We start from the raw sequence: 21,492 nt of genomic DNA, 5'->3' as shown, positions 1-21,492 counted from the left end.
ACTATCAATCTCATCTATTTAGGCTATGTTTGTTTGGGTGGACATGAGCTTGGGATTGGACTAATAGTCCAATAAAATTATTAATCTGATGTTTGGTTAAACAATTGAAGTAGGGATTAATTATTTTTAAACTTGACTATTAGTTAAGATAGGATATATAATCCAACAGATTCGTAGTCCTAGGACTATTAGTCATGGGAATGCTAATCCAGTCCGCCCAAACAAACATGGCCTTAATGCGTCAAATTTCTGATTTCAATTCATATAGACCAATTGGAGATGATTGTTCATATAGACCAACTGGAGATGATTATACACATCAGTAACCTTCAAAGCATAATTTGATGGTTTAAAAGGTCGTTTCAAACGTTCAACAATTTAACTATACAACTCCAAACACCCATCAAATTGGTTTGTGGGATGTATTTCGTGCAAAATAATAAGAAAAATGAGTGTTTGCTTGTATCGTTTAAGTAGTTCAAATTATAAAATGACTTTTTCCTATCAAATCAAGCGGTTATTGATTTGTACAACTCTAAAATTGGACTACATTGCCTGAAACCAAAAACTTTAATGACTACATTAGATGAAATTGATTGCTTATGGCTGTACAAAAAAGGTGGGGATAGCTAGGGGATAAAAGTAAAATTAACCCTTAAAGATATAAGCAAACCAAAGTGCATGGCGTACTGTGGGCAAATAAGTTCCATTAAGATGGTAGCCAAAGTAGTAAGATCCATACAGAATTTCTATAAATAAAATATTTCTAGCAATCAAATCAATGTCAATGGATAAGAAAATATTCAACCTTGTGTTTCAGATTTACCAATTGAAGGACTTGATCCGCACTGATATGGGGGGTACTGTGGGCAAAAAGTTCCATTACAAACAGAATCACATACAATTTAACAATATGTATAGCAACAAGAACTGAACAGAAAGAACACAGATTTCGAAGCAACAGAGAGCCTAATGGATTAGCGTACTCAAGGATAGGCCAAGCGGGAAAGAATTTTCCTTTAGCATAAGCACAAGGTCAAGTATAAAGTATACACAAAAGCAAAGTGGGCAAAGAAAGCAGACCTCAATCACTAATGCAAAATGGCCCATAAAGACTGTCCATAACAGCAAATTGCATGTTCTCTGATGGTCTCCAATGACGTTTCCGTTGGTTTATGAACCAGTTGTTTATCTGCTTCTGGTCTAGGCCCGTTGACTCAGCCAAAGCAACCTTATCAGCTTCCTGCATGACAAAGCAACCTTATCAGCTTCCAGCACGGCGAATAAAAAAAATCTAGCAGTTTCTAAGCATGCCATGGTCTATGCTAAAACTTTACAGCAGCCAATACTTGGGTGTGAATAAAAAAAAAAATCATTTAACAAAAGCAGCAGAATTAGGAACAGAGGATCTTCATCTCCCACCAAGACCTACAATAGGGGGGGCAAGAATTAAATTTTCCTAAAAAAAGGAAATTTTAAAAAATTGTTAGGGAGGGAACCTATATAAATTGAAAGGGTAAGTTACTTTCACCCCCTGAAGCATGGACCATTTCTCACTTTTGGTCCTTGAAGTAAATGTTCTTCCACTTTGGTCCCCAAACTAATTTTTGTTTCCCACTTTAGTTCAATTATCAACTAGGGACAATTTTGGAATTTTAAATTTTGAGTTTTTCACTTCAGTCCAAAAATTGAAGTATTTTCACCTTTGCACCTTAAATCCAAACTCAACCTAAAGTCGCCCTCCCTGCCACCCGCCCCCAAAACCACCTAATCTCAAAAACCAACTTTATATCAAATGAACAAAGTTAAAAAAAAAAATTAATGGGCATGTGTCATTCGAGTAAGAAAGAGGCTGCAAATCAAAGTCTAGATGGTAATGGAGGAGTTCAACTGGTGGATTAAGAGGAGGTGGTCAGTTCTGGGAGTGGGGTGATGGAGCGAAGGTGGTTGGTTGTTGGACTGGGATGGGAAGGTGCATAGAAGAGGAAAGTGAATGGGAATGTGAATGAGTGAAAGTTCAAATGATGCGAAACATTTTAGTGAATCATGTGACAAGTTATTTTTGATAAAAAGCTTTTTTATTTTTATTTTTTTCAGTAGGACCATTTTTTGGGAGGTTGGAAACTAAAGTGAGAAAATCTTTTTCTTTACACTCTGTTTAGATCATGAATTTAGATAGAGATTTAGAATAGAAAGGGTAAGGGGTAAGGGAAATGAGAAAAAAAAATAACTTATATTTTATTCACATTATCCTCACGTTTTTCCTTTACCTTTCCAAATCCCTATCAAAATTCATGAATCAAAATTCATGAATTAGACACTGCTTTTAGAAGCAAAATGGGAAACTGATCATACTTTAGAGGCTAGAAGTATAATTTACTCTATTTCGGTCATAAAACTATAGCTATCGTTAGAATTTGGATTCAAGTGAGCATATTTTCTTTAATGGCCAAAGTGAGAAAGGTCATACTTTAGGGGGTGACACTATAGTTTACCCAATTTGAAAATACTTTTAACAAATACTCCTATAATTATTGCTTTTTTAACTAATTTGAAAATACTCTACCGTTGGGTATGGCCATTTGTAGTGAACTGTCCACCAATCAAGCAACATTTGCCTTGCTTCTCTAGGTAGTTTTCCTTTCTTCTTCGTTTTTGAAAATTCATTCTTCAGGGAACTAATATAACCACTATATTTACGAAAGAGTTTATCCTTAAGCTCTCGATCTTCAGCTGTCCGGTGAAAATCTTGCACCTGTGTCTCTCCCGCACTAAAATCATCCTCGGATGACCCTGCAGTTTCATCTGGTAAAAAAAGCAATAATTATAAATACCATCACCCAAATTTAGTTTTCAACTTAACCAGAATTAACTCATGGTAATTTGTCCATACACAAAGCAAAGTCGTGAACACACTATCATGTATAACAGTCACAGAAAAGAGAGAAGTGCATATTGCATCATAGCAAAGTGCATCCGATTGGGCTTGCCTTTCATGCTAACCTAGTTAAGATGAAAGGGTTTTGCTATGATGCAAATACGTACTTTTTTTTTGTTGTATGTGTTGTGTCTTTCATGGTCTTTTCATCAATAAAATTTTCTTTTGCTAATCAAAAAATAAAAAAATAAAATAGATAACCGTCATAACACTAATCACACTTTTCAAGCAGGAAAACAAGATAACAATAAACACTGAAGATATAATCTCTATTAAATGTTTGAGGACATGCTATCTTCAAAAAACATAGAAAACCACCATATGCTATCATTAAAAAAAATAAATAAATAAATTATTTATTCATCAAGGTGAACATATAATTTCTGAAAACAGTGATGTTCAAAAGCCTGTTTTGTAACTTAGCCTTCCAAACCAAAGAAAATGGAGATTTATGATCATAGCACCCAATAAATCGATTTGATTTTAGCTGTTCCATAATATGTAGTTCACATATGCATGAAGAAATATACGCTTACCATCACACTCAATAAATAACTTTTCTTGGAGAGTCCCAGGCTAACATCTCAAATGATTTCAATTTTAGAATCACAAATTAGAAGCTATGTTTAAAGATAACTCTAAATTGACTTTGTACTCTTATTGTGGATAATGTACAAAAACACTGCACAGGCATAATTGAAACAAGAAATAATGGATATTGACAAATGTTTAATAATTCTTGTGGTGTTGTTATCATTAACATTTAAACTAGCTATGTTCTGTAGAAAGGATAAAACTGTTAAGAAAACCAATCACTAAACTGTTTAATTCTATGTTACACAGTAATTCAATTGATGCTAAATTTGAGTACCAAAATTCACTTGGACCTTGAAATTTATAAATCAAAATGCCAAACAGTACGTTTGATTATCCCTTCCTCCAAGTCCGTAAAACCAAACAAAGACCCCCCCCCCCATGACATCATTAACCACTGTTCAAATAACCTGCTCGTAAATTGCAATGTGCCAAAACTTATAACTGAGACCAACCTTTATTATGTCAAATTTTGTTTACAATGCAAAAATGGAAGATCACTCTCAGTCTCCATGCATAGAATACAATTTATATGGCTAAAATAGCTAATCAGCCTTTTATGCATAGAATACAAGGGGTGTCACTTGTTTGGCAAACTTTAGTTTTAGCCAGAAAGTCACTATAAGTTGTCACATCACTCTCTTTACTTTTCTGCACATCTTTTCATAAGAAGTAAAAAAGTTACTAAAATAATATGTTCCAAAACGAAAGAAATATAATTGTATTATGCTAATACGTCACATGTAATTAATCTCATCATTAGTAGGTCTAGCCATCTAGGTTTGTCTTGTACTACACCAATGCAATTAATCTCATCAGTATTGTATCATGTTAATCTCTATCTCTCCAACATTTTGTTTCCCATCGAAATGGAATTCGTAACAAAACCCCATCAAGGATCTCGTAATATTTTCCCAAGGATGTGATCTAAATTAGCACCCAAGGGATAGGGAGGGACACCTTTTCTTTCAAGGAAGTAACAATTTCAAGAAGGGACATCATACACCAATTTCAAGAGAATAAATAATATGGTTGTGGACCACTAGCACACCAATAGGAAATACCAATTTCAAGAGGGATGGTTAACTGTTGCTTTATGATAACCTAAATGTCCATATTCACATCCATATCCATATGCTTTCCAAATTTCTAGTCAACCAGAAATTGATAGCTACCTCATCCATGCACTTACATTTGTTTGTATAATATAACTCATGTTCGGGGAGCTATAGGTTCATCCATGCACTCACATTTGTTCATATAATATAACTTTAGTTTGGAGAACTATACATAGAAGTAGAATTTGATGGACTAGAAATTTATAAGGGTGCTGGAGAAATATGAAATTGAGCATGGGTTTTAGAAAATGTAGGACACACACACAGAGGAGGGGTAGAAGGTATAACAATAAGATCTATATCTATTTTATGTTGATAAATCCTGCAGATTTGTATTAGATGGAACTCATTGAGGCAAGGACAGATCTTTAAATGAATAGGTGGATCAACCTGATGCACTATTTATAGCATCTTCCTGTCATAGACAAAATTATCAAAGTCTTCATGTTTCTGAAATATACTTCATGGAATATAACAGCAGTTTTTATCCTTACATCCAGTTATATCATGTACATTTCACATAATAATAATGTGAACGGATTGTCAATATAAACTTGAAGAACTTGCTACTTTGAATAACATTGAACTACACGAGTGATTAAATATAAATAAATGCACAATGCCCAGAGAACATATGGATCATTTCTGTTAAGTTACCATTTGTCCCAAAAGCTTAAGCTATTAGGAACCAGACCTAACAATCTATATCAAGTTATCTAATACCCTCTCTCTCGTGCAACCCCGTCTTGCATGTGGAGATGCAAGCATACCCATACATGGAGAGAAGAAAGAAATGCAAAGGGTAAAAGAAATAATTCAAACGAGGACCACATACAAACAGCGAGACTTGAACAAGGACCAAATACAAACAGAGAAACTTGAACCCAAAAGCATCTCCAATCAACTCTTTAAACGAAGCATGTTAGTTATTTTAGCTAGCATTATCATATTTTAGTCACTCTAACGAGCTAGGTATTACAATAGTTATTTTAACAAAATTCTTCAATGTTAGCTACATTTGAAGAGTCTTGGGAGACTTTTTAAACAGTTTGTGGGTATAAGTAAGTAAAATAAAGAGTAGCGTTAGAGTACATAGATAAAAAATGAATTAGATAAAATAAAGAACATACCATTTTTATATTTTAGCTAGTAAAAAATAAAGAGTATGGTTGGAGTTGCTCTAAAACCTCCCGAACCTAAACTCTGATACCATCTTAAGCTACAAATTGTCCCCAAAAGCTTAAGATATTACAAACGGGCCAAACAATGTATATTAAGCTATTCAACAATGTTACGAAAAACCATAGACAATAGAGCGAACATCAATTGATCATGTTGCCAGCTAGTTATGAACAAACAAAATCAAGTAACTATAAAGAACACAAAACAAAAGATTACTCAAGTTCAATGTTATATAAGGAGCTAAGCTTGTTCATCAAGTCAAGGTGAAAAAATAAAAAATCTGGACAGATGCTTCAACCACCCCCCAACCTAAAAAACAACTCCTCAACAACCAAAAATAAATAAATAAATAGATGTAGATCTGATTTTCAGAGTTAAACAAACATCAAATTGAGAGGAAAAATTAGCATTCCACATGAAAATTTATTTTGGTGGTCCATTTAATGTACCCTGAACATGATAATTCAGAGAAGCCACAGGACCATACAATTTGAATGTTCTTTATTAAAAAAAAATGGGCCAACAGAATAGTTGTCCGTAACCCAACAAAGCAAAGCTCAAATCACCAAAATAAGAGCTCTAGTCTCTCCCTTCCCAATAAATTAATAAATAAACAGATATACAAAATCATTATAAGAGTTGGCCTTCCACAACTATAGCATGCTGCAAAATGCCTTATAAGTATGATCTACTCTTTTCAGTTTGAACTACACTTTTAATGCATAACCAAGTGTTTCTTTAATTATCAAGTTACAAATCCAAGGCTGCCATTCAAAAGCAAATATCATAATCTCCAATTGCAAGAGAGAGCACTTGCTCTCAAAGTGATGGTTAAAATAGCCTGAAATACTATGTTTGTAACCTCGTTCTCACTACCCCATATAAATATTGCTAAAGTGAAAATCTGGCGACAAGTTCCATCTGTACCAAGTACAATAGATCATGGATTGAACTATTATTTTATTATGCATGCAGTTATGAAGCCTTAAAAGTAGGAGAATAACAAGCAGACAAGAAACTAAAAAAGGAAGTACTGGATGTGATAGGAAGACCAAATCACAACACCAACACATGCAAACACTATTTTCGAATCCTAACTCTTGATATCCTACTCTGCTGTGCAGGTGTTTTTTGTTCGACATGTGTGGGAATCTACCTCGTTGATGATGAGGATGATTATGGGAAAAAGGGGTCTGCTTTCAGTTCAGGTCTAACTTTATACACTTGGAACTCCACAAAATAATTTCTAATCAGTTTCTTTTTCTAACCAACGAAAGCATTTCTCATACTTTTTACAGTTTGGCTGGCAGCATTGGTCCATTCATGAGAACCTCCCAAAGGTATAACAGTTTTTGTCTCCCACCAATCGCATGCACTACTCAAATTTAGAACTCCTTTTTTAGTCACAGAACCAGACATTCTTTAAGACAAATTGTCATAACAAATGTTAAACAAAGCATACCAACTACAACAAATTTTTAAAAAGGCGCTAACATCATCGTGGATGATGTTTATTCTCTCTCTACATGTGCTGCATTTGCATCACCCAAAACAAGAGCAAGCATCATAGAAATTACAAATTCCATCCAATATTTATTTACGAAATAAATTCCCAATACAACAACTTTTCGACTATAATTTTCTTAATAACATATGTTAGAATTATTTCATATATCCATTTATATGGCTTCATTGAGCTAAAACCCATACGGTTCAAATATAGCTTCATTAAATGGATGGGAACTTCATCAAATATATTCTCTAAACAGAACTAACAAACTGAAAAAATATATTTGAAAATTCCTGAGATAAATCAAACCTTATCCTAAATATTTATTAGAAAAGAAAGTTTAAAGAGAGAGAGAGAGAGAGAAGAGAATGATGCAGTGAAGCATATCGGGAAGAAGAGCAAACAACAAGAACAAATCCGAACTAGAGATACTCACTCTAAGAGCAAACAATATTAAGAAAACTCTCAATTTTTATTAATCAAATATAAACTGTATTGCTCCAAGGTTTACATTTTTATTTATAATAAATCTATTTATTGTAAAACAAGAAATAAAATCAAAGCTAATAAAATAGGAAAACTAAGGTGGCATTTGGTAACGTTTACATTTTTCATTTATGTTTATAAAAAAACTATAAACTAGTTTTTGTTTATTTTTAGAAAAATAAAAATTGAAAACGAGTTTGATTTGAACATCATGTTCATAAAAAAACAATAAACTAGTTTTTGTTTATTTTTAAAAAAAATAAAAACTGAAAATGAATTTGATTTGAACAAAATGTATAAAAAAATTTAAAAACAAAAAAAGTTTCCGTGGTTCAAAAAATGTTGATCCCGTGGTTCGAACAGCTACGCGTTCCTTATGCATTGCTTCTGTGTTCGTTACGTGTTTTTCTTCAGTTTTTAAACTTTTGTAAACAATTTTTTCAATTTATGGCTTTTAATACAATTTTTAATTTGAGAGACCTGTTTATATACTTAAAAACTTACCAAACAAGTTTATATGACAGCTTTTTAAATTTTTTTAAATATAAACAGAAAACTGAAAATGGAATGGCTACCAATAATCTCAAATATGGAAACTAAATAATTCTATGCTATTCTATACTAAATTACAATATTCATAATCAAATATTAAATCTAAAATAATATGATAAAAATATAAATCTGCTAAATCTTGTCTTCATCAAAGAAGGAAAAAAAGAAGAAGAATTTTTCATAAATTCAATGTAGCAATAAAAAATTAACAATACTCTCTCTCTCTCTCTCTCTCTCTCTCTCTCTCTCTCTCTCTCTCTCTCTCTCTCTCCAACATAACATGCTTGGGGCATCTGAATTGATCTTAAAGTCGTTGATTCAAACACTAGATTCACTTGCGCAACCTTCGTAAAAAAAAGGTAAATTTAGAATGCAAATAAAATTAAAATGCAATATCATCATCCTCTTGTTGGGGTAGTGTGGATCCCGACAATAGTATTTTAGTATTTTTGCACTTGTGACCTTGATTATATATAGAGTAATGATTCATCCCCCCTTTCCCCCCACCCCCTTTGACCCCTTCTCTCTCTCATTGGCTACCTTTTCTTTTTCTTTTTCTTTTTTTTCCTGCTCCTCCAATCACCACCTGCCACGTGGCAAAGGGGGGTGAGGGGGTGACCCCCAAAAGGGGGTCCCAAGCATTATTCTTATATATATATGTATATGTAATTGAAGAGGCAACTATCACTGTATATTGTATGTATCTATTTCTAATCATAGTGAATTGGCAATGATCGTGGACATAAACCTAGTTTCAAAATGAACTAAGTAAATTTTGCATTCTTGTGTGAGTGTGAATTATTATCTCTTTTTTATTTGCTCTCTATTTTCATGTCTCACTGATCAGGCTAGTTGTTATGAAATTCCTAACAGCTCCCAAGCATAGGCATTTGTATGTTATTTATAGCACAACTATTGGGGTGCTAGTAACCAGGGGAACTATAATTAAAAAGGTTAAAAAGCTGATATTGTAAAGATAACAAACTGAAAATTTGATGGATAAAGAACTTTTTGCTTCTTGAGTTAAGCTATGACAAGGAATTTGTAATTTACAAAGAAAATAATATCCTCCCTCCGTCCCAAAATAATAGTCTCTTTTAGAGAATTTAACTTCTTTTTTTTATAATACAATTATTGCAATTAAAAATATTAATTTTTCAAAATTACCTTTTAATAATACATTTTTTTTAGAATATCAATTGTCATAATTGTACTTTTTGTATTGTTAATGAATTTAAAAGAATGACAAAATAAGAAATTCATATTATTTTAGTCCTTAATTTTTGAAAATGAACTAATATTTTAAGACAATGAAGAATGGAATAAGGGACTAACATTTTGATACAGGGGAAAATATGGTCCAATTCAATTCTTTACCCACATTTACAATGAATCTAAACCACATAATGATTTTCTAAATAAATTTGTGTACAAACTCTAAGCTCATAGCACTGTTCTTTGTTTCTCTGACTCATGTCCAGCATTATATACATATATATATATATATATATATTTGTTTTGATCAGTGACTGAGTGGTTAGTTGTTAGATTTATACCATGAGTTGAAATCCCACCATCTCCTTGCAAGCATTCATTTGTTCAGCGGATTAAGTTGGATGAGATTATGAGTACGGTAAAATTAAGTGAAGAAATTATTAGTGTCATGTGTATTTATTTGTGCACTAGTGTGGTGGCATTATTTAGTTAAGATTACCAAAAAGTCCTCACATGTAATATAACTTTGTTAAGTTTTGTAAACTGGAGGGTAAAACAATATTTTAACCATCAATTTGTGTGAGGGGATTAGCAATTTCAACCCTCGCATGGGAATGCTAATCCCACCAAGGGCGGGCATACTCTCCTACGGGATTGCTAATCCAATCCAAGGACATTTTGTTGCACACAAACATGGTAGGTGCCACATATTGGTGATCCAATCCTCCTTCCCAAATCCCTAATCAAACATTAATGCCTTGTCTCCTATTCCACTCCAAAGAGTAAAACCAAGATCTCCCATTATATCACCCAAAAAAAAAAGATCTCCCATTATATAGTAGCACTTCCTCTTAATGGTTAGATTCCATCAAATGTAACTATTCGAAAGATTAATATGCATTTGATCATATACACAATATTTGGCCTATAAATTTGCAGAGAAAAAATCCTAAGCTACAAGTCTCAAGAAGACTTTACCAACCTCACACTCCATCATCAGGATATCACTGTTGAAACGTAGCTCATGTCACCACTAAAATGTGAAATGTCAAATCACCATACCCTATGGTGAAAGAAAGAGTTGTTTATTTCCATATACACAGACGAAAAGAACAATGAACTGACAAAGTAGAAAGAAGGAAAGCTTTTTATTACTGTTTACACGCCTCGTATAACTATGAGATTGGTCTTCAAGGTGGTCACATTCAAGGTTATGATTGTGTGTATAGGCATGGACAGAATCAGAATTTCATTACCCAAATGATTAAAAAATAATAATTTTTTTATCATATACACAAAACACACATATATGTATATATGATATATAAATTATATATACATAAAAAATTTTAAATATCATAGAAGTAATTTCTAATAACATGAATAAGTTTTTTTTTTATGTAAAATAGAAAGAAAATTCAAGATAAAAGAAAAATAAGAGCCTTGTTTGATTTGTATTTGAAAAACATATTTTGAAATAAAAAGTACGAAAATTTGTTTGGTTTGATTTTTTTTCAAAAGATGTTTTGAAAAATTATTTTGAGAGAGAATTTTGAAAAAAGTGATTGATTTGATGTGTATGAAAGAGAGATTTGTTTGAAAAATTTGTAAACCAAACAAGTTTTGAAAAAAAAAATTTGAGACAATTTGTTTAGTTTGATTACTTTTGAAAATTTATTTGTAGAGAATTTTTTTTAAAATTTTTTAAGAAACACAAACCAAACAAAGCCAACGTGTTTTTATATCAGAAGTCATTTTATATATATATATATATATATATATTTAAAGTTCTATCACCCCAATAATCTTCTCCTAGTCCCGTCGCCATGTATACAAAAAAGTTCACCATTAATAGGGTATAGAGATGAAATAGAAGTTCACAATCCGTTAAAATATGAACAAGTGAAACATTCCAACCTGTTCTCTACTGTTCCTGAGGGTTTTCCGGCAAATGGGTCATTTTCATTTTAGGGTTTTGTTTTCAGATTGTATAGTTGTTGCCAAATCAGGAACCCTCTCGTTATATCACCGGGTACAAAACTACAAATGTTCTCTGATTTGCATTTAAAACCCTTTAAAAGGGAGAAGTATGGGGTTGTTGGTGCTAAAACGCGCCAGGTCCAATCCAATTACTAACGTGCGCTCTCTATCCTTCCATGTGATGATGTTTGTTATGATATCGAGTAACAACCTCGATCTAGCACAAAAGTAATGCCAGCTGAAAGTACCAGAAAAAATGTGACATAAAATCCCATCCATATTGAGCGGAGAAGACGAATCCATCAATACACAAATCTCAAGAAAATAAGTAAATAAGAAATCATCAGAGAGATTAGAGACCAGAAACGTAGCTTCTTCTGGAAGCTCCGCTGCAGAGATTGCTTAGCTGCGTCTCTATACTGTTCAAGAACGTAGTTGCTTCGTTGAAAGGCTTTTCCAGATCGGACTTATACTTCACCAATATATCGCAGTAAGTTTCCTAGAGAGAGAGAGAGAGAGAAAGTAAAAAGAAAAAGAGAACAGTGTAAACCATTTGATGAAGAAACTCAAAAGCGAGAGAGAGAAAGATAGAGAGAGAGAGAGAGAGAGAGACCATGAATTCGTCAAGATCAGGATCGGCAGTTGAAACGGGGGTTGATCTCAAACACTGATCGTTTTCTCGGCAGATTTCGTCAAACAGATCCGCCATCTCCGGTGGCGCTCCAACCTAGAAAACAATCATCATCTAAGAAAAGTCGATCATACAAACAAAGCAAGCACAAAACAATTACAATTACAATTTGTTCATTTTATAAATGTATTTTAGATATAGATCCAAATCTCAAAGCTAACTCCATGAAAATTAACCCTAAATAGTGAAATTAACCCTAAATGGCGCGTGAACAAAGTTTACTATAAAAAAAAAAAAAAAAGAATGGACAGAAATTTGCAAAAGAGATTAATTTTGATGCAGGTTCTGAAACCAAGACGTGTTGAGAAGAAGAAAACAAAGAGCAGAGAGAGAGAGAGAGAGAGAAAGAGAGAGAATTTCATCAGGAGAGAGTGTGACAGATTAGTGTCCTACTTTTTGGTATTATTGCAGATCTAACTTGATGCACAGCGTTACTGTTTCTACGTTGAAAACGACTATCAACCACAAAATTAAATAGAGACAGAGACACAGACATATATGCACAAATACACGTGAATATGTATGTATATATGTATGTAAGAGATAGTTGAAGAAGACGAGAGCTCTCCTCTACAGCTTTGCATATCTTGGTACCTTCTGGCAATCGATGAAAGCTTCCAGCAATTTAGGATAGAGAGGGTGAGAAGCGACTTTGGCTCGAATTGCACTTGAAACTTCTTCTTCTTCTTCTTCTTCCGAGGCGCTTCGTCCAAGTTGACTCACCATTGTTGGAGCATCAGAGAACGCCGAAGAGGCGCCGAAGATGTGGTCTGATCCGAACGCCGGAGAATCGACAGCATGGTAATTCAAGGACGATAGAAGGTGGTCCGGCGGCTGCGGAAATGAATGGCGGTGGCCAGAATAATCAGAGGAGTTGAGTCCGTACATTTCATCATCATCATCATCCATTGTTGTTGTTTTGGGTTGGTTACCGAGAAGAGAATCAGAATCAGCTATATGGAGAAGTTTTGCAGTTATCACTGTAAAGTAGAGAGAAAGGAGAGAGAGAGAGAGGAGATTTGATTTGTGGTTTGTAGTGGGTGAGTTTGGTAATTAAAGAAAGAAGGAAAGAAATGAAATTGGAAGAGAACTGGAAATGGAGGAGCAGGGAAGGACTGCAAGTGTGGTGTTGGAGGGAAAAGAGAAATGTTTGAGAGCAATATGAGAGAGCTCTAGGGCGCGGCTTGTTTTCGGAGGTAGAAGGAGGGATTTATAGCGGAGGATTTATAGTGAAGTGTCTTCATTTGGAAAATGGGTTGATTTTTTAATTTTTTAATTTTTTTAGTTATTTTAATTTGGATTAAAAATTTTGATTTGAGAATGATTTTTTAATTTTTTTGAATTTTTCTGTGAGAGAAAAGTGTAATGATTATGGGTTAGATGTGATGTTTTGTTTTTTGTAGTTAAAATAGTCTATATTGTCTTTTGCGGCTAAAATAGCCAAAAAAAACCTGAAAAAGCTCTTCCCAAACGGACCCTAAGTAAAATTGTATTTTTTTAATGATAATTATTAGTGTAAGAATTGTTAAATTATTTTTATATAAAATAAATAAATAAATAAATACAAAAAAAAATTAAACATTAATCTTTTAAAAAAAATTTCTAATATATAAAAAATAAAAATAAAATTTAATCCCCTCACTATTTTTTTAATACCATGTCCACCTCCTTCATCTCAATCCCCCTTCCAACTTCCATCTATATCACCTCATTCATCATAATCTCCTCCCCAACTCTACAAATAAATATAACACTAAGGGTTGGTTTGGGAAGTGGCTTGGCTTTTTGACTTTTTTTTGCTATTTTAGCCTGAGTTAAAAAACTTGATTTGGGAAGGACTTTTTGACTTTTTTTGTGAGAGAAAAGTGTAATAATTATGGGTTAAATGTGATGTTTTGTTTGTTATGGTTAAAATAGTCTATTTTGTCTTTTGTGGCTATTTTAGCCGAAAAAGCCTCTTCCAAAACAGAGGCTAAATAACCTCACCTCCATCCTAATCTCCTTCCATCTATTTAACTCCAAAACAAACGGGGCCTAGGGGATGTTTGGTTTGCTTTTCCGTGAGTAATTTTCAAAAAAAAAAAAAAAATTGGAAGAGAATTTAGCAACTTTTTTTGTTTGTTTGGTTGTATATTTTAAAAGTAATTTTCGAGTTGAATAATATTAAGGATCATGAAAAAATATCATAAAATACTTCATGAAAATTTTGCATTCTTTGATTAGTGTGTGATGTTTTCTTGTATATATAATCTAACGGTGAAAAAAATTTCATGATCATTTCATGATACTTAGGCTTCGTTTGGGAAGCCATGGTTTGGGCTTTTTTGGCTATTTTAGCCACAAAAAATAAAATAGGCTATTTTAGCCATAACAAACAAAACATCACATCCAACCCATAATCATTACATTCTTCTCTCACAAAAAAACTCAAAAAAGCCAAAAGGCCAAAAAGTCCTTCCCAAACCAAGCTTTTAAACCCAGGCTAAAATAGCCAAAAAAGCCAAAAAGCCAAAAAGCCAACCCACTTCCCAAACGGAGGCTTAGCATTACTCTTTGGAGTTTGAGATAATTTGAAATTTTATTGTAAGTGAGTAGATGTATGTGAGAAAAAAAGTGATTGAGAATGAGAGAGGAGAACGAAAAAGTAATTGATTGATGTATAAGAGAAATAAAGTGATTTTGAAAAAAATTTAAAAAAAATCACAAACCAAACAAAATTTAAAAAAAAAAAATTAAAAGCAACTCCCTCAAAAATAAACCAAACAAGTCCCTAATAATTCTATGCGTGAATTTTATTTGATGTGTTGCTTTGATTTTATTTTTATATTTATTTTTTTTGATTTTTTACATCTCTAGGAGCCCATTAGAGTTCTAATTTTAGGGATGAATCACTGCTGGAGGGAAAATTATGCTTTGCTCCCAGGGTAAACTCAAGTAACGCTCTAAAATCGTCGGCAATTCAAACTCAAATTTTTGCTAATTTTTTTTTATCAAATTTAAATTTGATAAAAAAAAATTAACAAAAATAGTGTTTCAATTGTTTTACCAAACTAGTATCAAATAAAGAGAGATATACTTTTTTATCAAATTAAGGGAACACTTAACCTTTCATCAAATCTAAAAAATGACTGTTAGTAGACTACCAAATGGGTAACCGGCCAATTATTCGGGTAGACGATCATTCGGACAATCGGGTGGACTCCAGGATTAGGAAAAATTTGAACAAACTTTACAATAATTCCCCGAACAATCTCCCAATCATCCTCCCAATCGACTAAATGTGTAATGAAAATTAAAAATTTAACATTGGGACGATTGGTATTAGATGAAATTTTTAACTCAAATTTGGAGGGTGTTTGGCAGGTGTTTTGTATAGTTTTTGACTTTTTACGAAAAACATAAAATATGAATTGGATTTGAAGTGATGTAATGGAGAGGTATTGTGACTCAAGTGAGATGATTGTGATCTAAATAAGATAATGTGTTAAAATAGCACATGTTATTTTGTGGGTGTTTGGGAAATTGCTATTTTAGTAGACAATTTTAGTTTTTTGCTATTTTAAGAGGCTAAAATTTTTGTATTTAGAAAATTGTTATATTTTTTTTGTAGTTGGATGTGATATTTGTGGAAAAAAAAATTGAAATAATTATAGATTTGATGTGATATTTTATTTTATTAACTATTTTAATTTATTTTATTTTTTAATACTATTTCAGTCAAAAAAAAATTTAAAAAAAATCTTTCCAAACACCCCTTTATCACATGCCAAATAGTGCCTTAGTGAAAAAAATAAATAAGCCTGTGTTTGGCAAGTGGGTTTGTAGGCTTTTTTTGGCTATTTTAGCCATAAAAAATAAAATAGGCTATTTTAGCCATAACAAACAAAACATCACATCCAACCCATAATCATTACATTCTTCTCTCACAAAAAAATTCAAAAAAGTCAAAAAGTCAAAAAGTCCTTCTCAAACCAAGCTTTTAAGCCCATGCTAAAATAATCAAAAAAGTCAAAAAATTAAAAAGTCAACCCACTTCCCAAACGAAGGCTAAATAAACGTTAGAGGTGGTTTAACCTAAATTTCATCAGTTTGAATAAATCTCACTGCCTTAAGTCTCTTTTCAATATAACAAATGTCATAATTTATATGATGTGAAGAAATGTTCCTACACGACCCAATAACTTCTAGTGTTGGAGGGTGTGATTTTAGCGTACAAACAAGGAGAAGCTCTGTCGCGGCCAGCCCCTGAGACTGAGTGAGTGAGAGAGAGATAGAGAGAGAGCTCCACTTTTTCATCTTTGCCTCTATTTTCTTACGCTCCTCGGACAGCGCGTTACTCCTACTTCATACTTGAAGTTGCATTTGGGAAGTTGTTAGTTTAATTAGCCATTTTAGTTTTTTATTATTTTAATAGGTTAAAATCTTTTATATTTAGAAAGATGATTAAATTTTTTTGTACTTAGATTAGATGTAATATTTGTAAAAGAAAAAATAAAATGATTATGAATTTAATGTGACATTTTGTTTCATTAATTATTTTAATCTATTTTATCTTTTTGTAAATTTTAGCCTAAACTAGGTTAAAAATTTTCTTGCCAAATACTCCCATTATATAACTATTCAAATCTAAAAATTCTATTTACTTTTAAATTTAATAATATGATAATTAATTAAAATATTTAAAGTAATTTTTTTTTTTTTTTATATATTTCTAAGTTGGTTGAGGGAGAATAACTCTAGGATGAGCCGTAAATTCCGGACATCTTGAGTTCGATTTCCACTCCAAGCTAGATTACAAGCAGGTCACTGTGTCTTAACCCGATCGATCAGCTCAGGACCCTGATATTAATTGAGGTGCGCGTCTTAAAAATGCTCGCCTGATACTTGGTTATCAAAAAAAAAAAAAATCATTAACTAATTTTTTATTTACACATTATTAGATTTAGAAATAAGGCTTATATATTACTTTTCTATATAAAACTTGTTACCAATCTTTCAAATTTGTTTTTTTTTTTGTCATAATGTTTATTTTGTACAGCTTTTTATGTTCACCACAAAGAATATCACATTACCCTTTATAAGAGTTGAATTGGAAACCTTATTTCATAAAAAAAAATGTCACATAAATACAAAATTAAGTGATATTTTGAGAAGATGGTAAAAAATTAATTTTTTGATTTTTTTTGTAGCTTTTTAACTTTTTGGATGTAAAAAAATAAAGAATTAATGTGACTCAAATAAATTAAAAAGTCAAAAAAGTAATTTTTTAACTTGCCAAAACGCCCCAAAATGCACTGATTTATTTTGGACAAAGTTACCAACCCCAAAAAATTATAAATACAAAAAAAACTATCTATACATATAATTTGATATGCTAGAATAATACATTAATAGCGTTTTTATAATTTACACATATCGATTCTGTCTATAAATTAAGCATACATTTCATGTTTGTATGCCACTACTTGTGCAAAGAGTAAATTATACCAACGATCCTTGTATTTTGTCTCATAGTAAATTATACTAAGGTCAAGTTTGAAAACTTGTAAAAAAGTCAAAAAATCAAAAAATTACTCAAAAAGTTAAAAAGTTAATATTATTCACCAAAAGTCAACAATTACGGCTGCACAACTCCCAATTCGAATTTTTCCCTACAAATCAATTTTTACAATTTTTTATTACACATTTTTCCATAAAAAGTCAAAAAGTTAACCCAAGTATTTATATTTTCAACCTCAATTTTTTAGTCCAAAAAAACAAAAAGTATACTTATTTAGGACACCCCAAACAATTCCTAACAATCCTTGAATTTTGTCTCACAGTATTGGCTCATTGGCCTGCTCAGCTCGGTTTTTTTTTTTTTTAGGGTTTAAAAAGGTTATATTAGCCCATAAGGTCGGGCTGGACCAATATTTTCACTCTGATATATTAATGGCTGGTCTTGTGATTTATACTTTCAACCCAACCAAGCCTGATATTACATTAATTTTTATAATATATATATATATATTTTGGGAATTTAAATTTTATTTTTATTGATTTTATTGAAACTCACATTTGTGGTGATACTTGATTAAATTATTTAAGAAATCTTTCAATTTATAATAACGTCAATATATTTATTTAAGAAATATAATGTATGATTGAATTTAGGAGTTATTTGTGATGATCTAAATAAGTATACTTTTTAAATTTTTACAAAAAAAAATATACAAAAAAATAAAGAAATGATGTGATCCAAAAAAGATTAAAAAATAAAATAAAATAAAAAGCGTGTACTAATATCAAAGATGCCAAACTACCCCTTAATTATGAAATGTTCTAATTTTTTTTTAACATATATCCCAATAGATTGAATTTGGGATTTATAATTATTTTTTAGATCAAATTTAGACAAATATAGATGCCGATATTAGGATCGGACCAGACTTGAGCAGACACAAAATCCTGCCCGAACCGGGTGCAACCCAACGAATGCCCACCCTTAAGTTATGTTAATTTTATACTTTTAGTTCCAAATACATCTATCTTGCCCTTTAATTTTTAAAAATTATGTTAATTTTTTAGCTCAATTGATAACATCAAACAAGAAAATTGATAAAAATCAATGACAAAATCATCCATTTGAAAATGAATGGAAGATTTCTAACTAGAACCTAACCACTAAATCAGTTTGTGCATATTGACTGGACTGTTTTGTCATTTAATTTTAGTCTAATTTTAAATAAATATTACCAATTTGACTAAATTGATATAATATGAATTTTTTAAATAAAATTAATGCAGTTAAAATTATAAAAGACTAAAGGTGTTTGATAAAATTAAAAATTAAAAATTGAAAATTAAACACTAAAAATTAAATGTTGAATTTTTTAAGATAAAAAAAAAGTTTGATAAAAATTTAATTACTGAATTAAAATAAATTATTTGATATATACAAAAATCAAATTTGAAATATATATTTCAAATTATATCTGTCAAGTTTTATATTATGACGGTGAGGTAGTGATAGAGGGGAGGCGAGGGTGGTGGCTACGGAGCCAATGGCAGTAGTACTAGTATTGGTGGATGGTAAAGGAATAATAGTTGTGGTGATGATGGTTATTGTGGTGGTGGTGGTTATAGAATCGATGGAAATAATTGTAGAATTAAAGGGTTGTATTAGAGCATTCACGTCAATTTTTTAAAATTTTTAGTCAAATTATAGTTAAAAAAATTATTTTATTATTTTAGCTAGTCACCTCTTTAGTACCTATTATATCAAACTCTTTATTCTAACTTAATCTTATTAAAATATTATTTTCTTATTGGGTTTGTTATTTTTCTTTTTTTTATTAAATTGACAAGTTACCAACCAAACAATTCTAAAAATAAAAAATAAAAAAAAAATTTGGCCGTTGACCGGCGAGACTTCGGGGCGGACATCTAGTAACACTAATCTCTGTGTTGTAGCGATGAACAGTACCTCACTTGTTATAGCGAGGTATTGTAGCACTCGTAAATTAACGATGAACAGTAACGAGGCTGATGCAGTCCATTTTTTATGAACAGTATCACTAATTTAGCTAAAAAAAAATTTTAGCTACTTTGATGTGAATGCTCTTAATTGTTGTAGTAGTGGTAATGACAATGACGATTGTGGTGAGTGAAATAATGGTGGTGTCTATGACAACGATGATAACGATGATGAAAGTGGTAATAAAGGCACTAGTGGCAGTAGTTATAGTAGTGGCGGTGGTAGCGTCGTTAGTGAGGTTATAATAGGAGTGAAATAGGAGTGAAACTTGGGCTGGTTCAACTCAAACAACCTGAATCCAATTTGAAGTATTTTAAAGTTTGAACAATATATTTTTAAATTCAATATGAGTTTGAGCAAAAATTCAAAAATCTATATTAAATTTGAATCGGGCTCAAGGATTGATACTAAACAATCCAAAACCCAAATTATAAATATATAAAATTATTAAATATACATATAAATTATTAACCATTGAATGATGTTAAAATAATTTAGAATGTTAGATCTGTTGGAAAATGGTTTATTATAGGCATATGTTTTAGCCCAATTTGTGTGGGCCCCAAACGTCTTTTTTGGGTGAGTCCGAAAAGGTGACGTGTTCCTTCCTGCATGGCAAGTCACACGGTGAAGACAGAACGTTAAAACTATTTATGAGTGAATGGGAAGTTGACGTCGTTTTCGGGTTTAACATTAATTTTTATTTAGATAAAATTCATTTGAATTTTTTCAATAAAAATTATTGTGAAAATTTAATTTAATTCTAAATTCAAATTTTTGGTTCCTAAGTAGTTTCTTAAAATTTGTCATTGTAAGAATTTAATTTAATTCTAAATTTAATTTTTAGATTCCTAAGTGATTTCCTAAAAGTTTGTACATTTTCATTTATTTATTAAACTATTCAATTTGTTTAATATATATATTCAAAATAGTTTATGTGATAAAATTGAAACAGTTGCTCTAACGGACAAATGTTTTCCACTAACGGACAAAATCACCATTCAAATAGTGAGTCCATTGTTTAAAGTTTGGTGTGCACCTTTTCACTTAAACAGTGATACCTGTTCGGACCAATTTGGTTGCCTGTAAATACAATCTTTTTCAGCAGTTCTGGATAATCCGAAAATCAGTGATAATTTGTTCCTTTGTATTGTCCAGATTTTATCTTGCATTTTAATCTTCATTCTAGTTTAGGAAAAAGTCAAAGAGAGTTTAGAACACAAGGTTTGGTTCGCCGAACAAATTTATTTGAAGTGCTTCTATAAATTTGTGAAGATCATTGTATCCTGGGAGATAGACGCCATTCAACCGTAAGCACTGTAGCGGGGCAAATCTGTCTTAAGGACAGAGTGTCACACACTTGACTTGGTCTTGTAATTTTTATTTGGTTCGACAAAATAAATCCGGTATGTTATTTATTTATTTTGTTTGAATTTATTTCTAGTTATTTTATTTACACAGAAGATTGTTCCAACAATCTTAAGATAGATTCGAATTATTCTGTTTATAGAATTTTTCGTTCGTTTTCTTTTTCATTCTTCATAAATAATTTCAGAATAAAATTATTTTCTGTGGATTTACAAAATAATATTCTGGTTGGAAAAACAAATAGTGATTATATGCTATTTGACAGATAGTAGTAATATACTGTCTCTTTTTTTTTGACAACAACTAGTAGTACGATACTGGTGTCATTAACAATTCAGAATA

At 31.5% G+C, this 21,492-nt stretch overlaps 1 protein-coding gene across 1 annotated transcript; it reads right to left on the bottom strand.

The window, feature by feature from the left end:
• Positions 1–800: 800 nt before the first annotated feature.
• Positions 801–13,464, bottom strand: LOC114270768 (homeobox protein knotted-1-like 6). The gene is made up of 5 exons (XM_028212357.2): positions 12,861–13,464; positions 12,189–12,302; positions 11,936–12,074; positions 2,567–2,805; positions 801–1,243 (listed from the first exon to the last, which is right to left on the bottom strand). Exons 1-5 carry the CDS (start codon positions 13,173–13,175, stop codon positions 1,085–1,087), a joined length of 966 nt encoding a protein of 321 aa, XP_028068158.2. The 5' UTR covers positions 13,176–13,464; the 3' UTR covers positions 801–1,084.
• Between the last annotated feature and the right edge of the window lie 8,028 nt (positions 13,465–21,492).

This window comes from Camellia sinensis, chromosome 15 (assembly GCF_055761805.1).
Source record: "Camellia sinensis isolate YWXY chromosome 15, ASM5576180v1, whole genome shotgun sequence".
In the NCBI taxonomy this organism is placed as follows: domain Eukaryota; kingdom Viridiplantae; phylum Streptophyta; class Magnoliopsida; order Ericales; family Theaceae; genus Camellia; species Camellia sinensis.
Note: the sequence above shows the minus strand (reverse complement) of the source record. Positions and strands in the feature narration are given on the sequence as shown.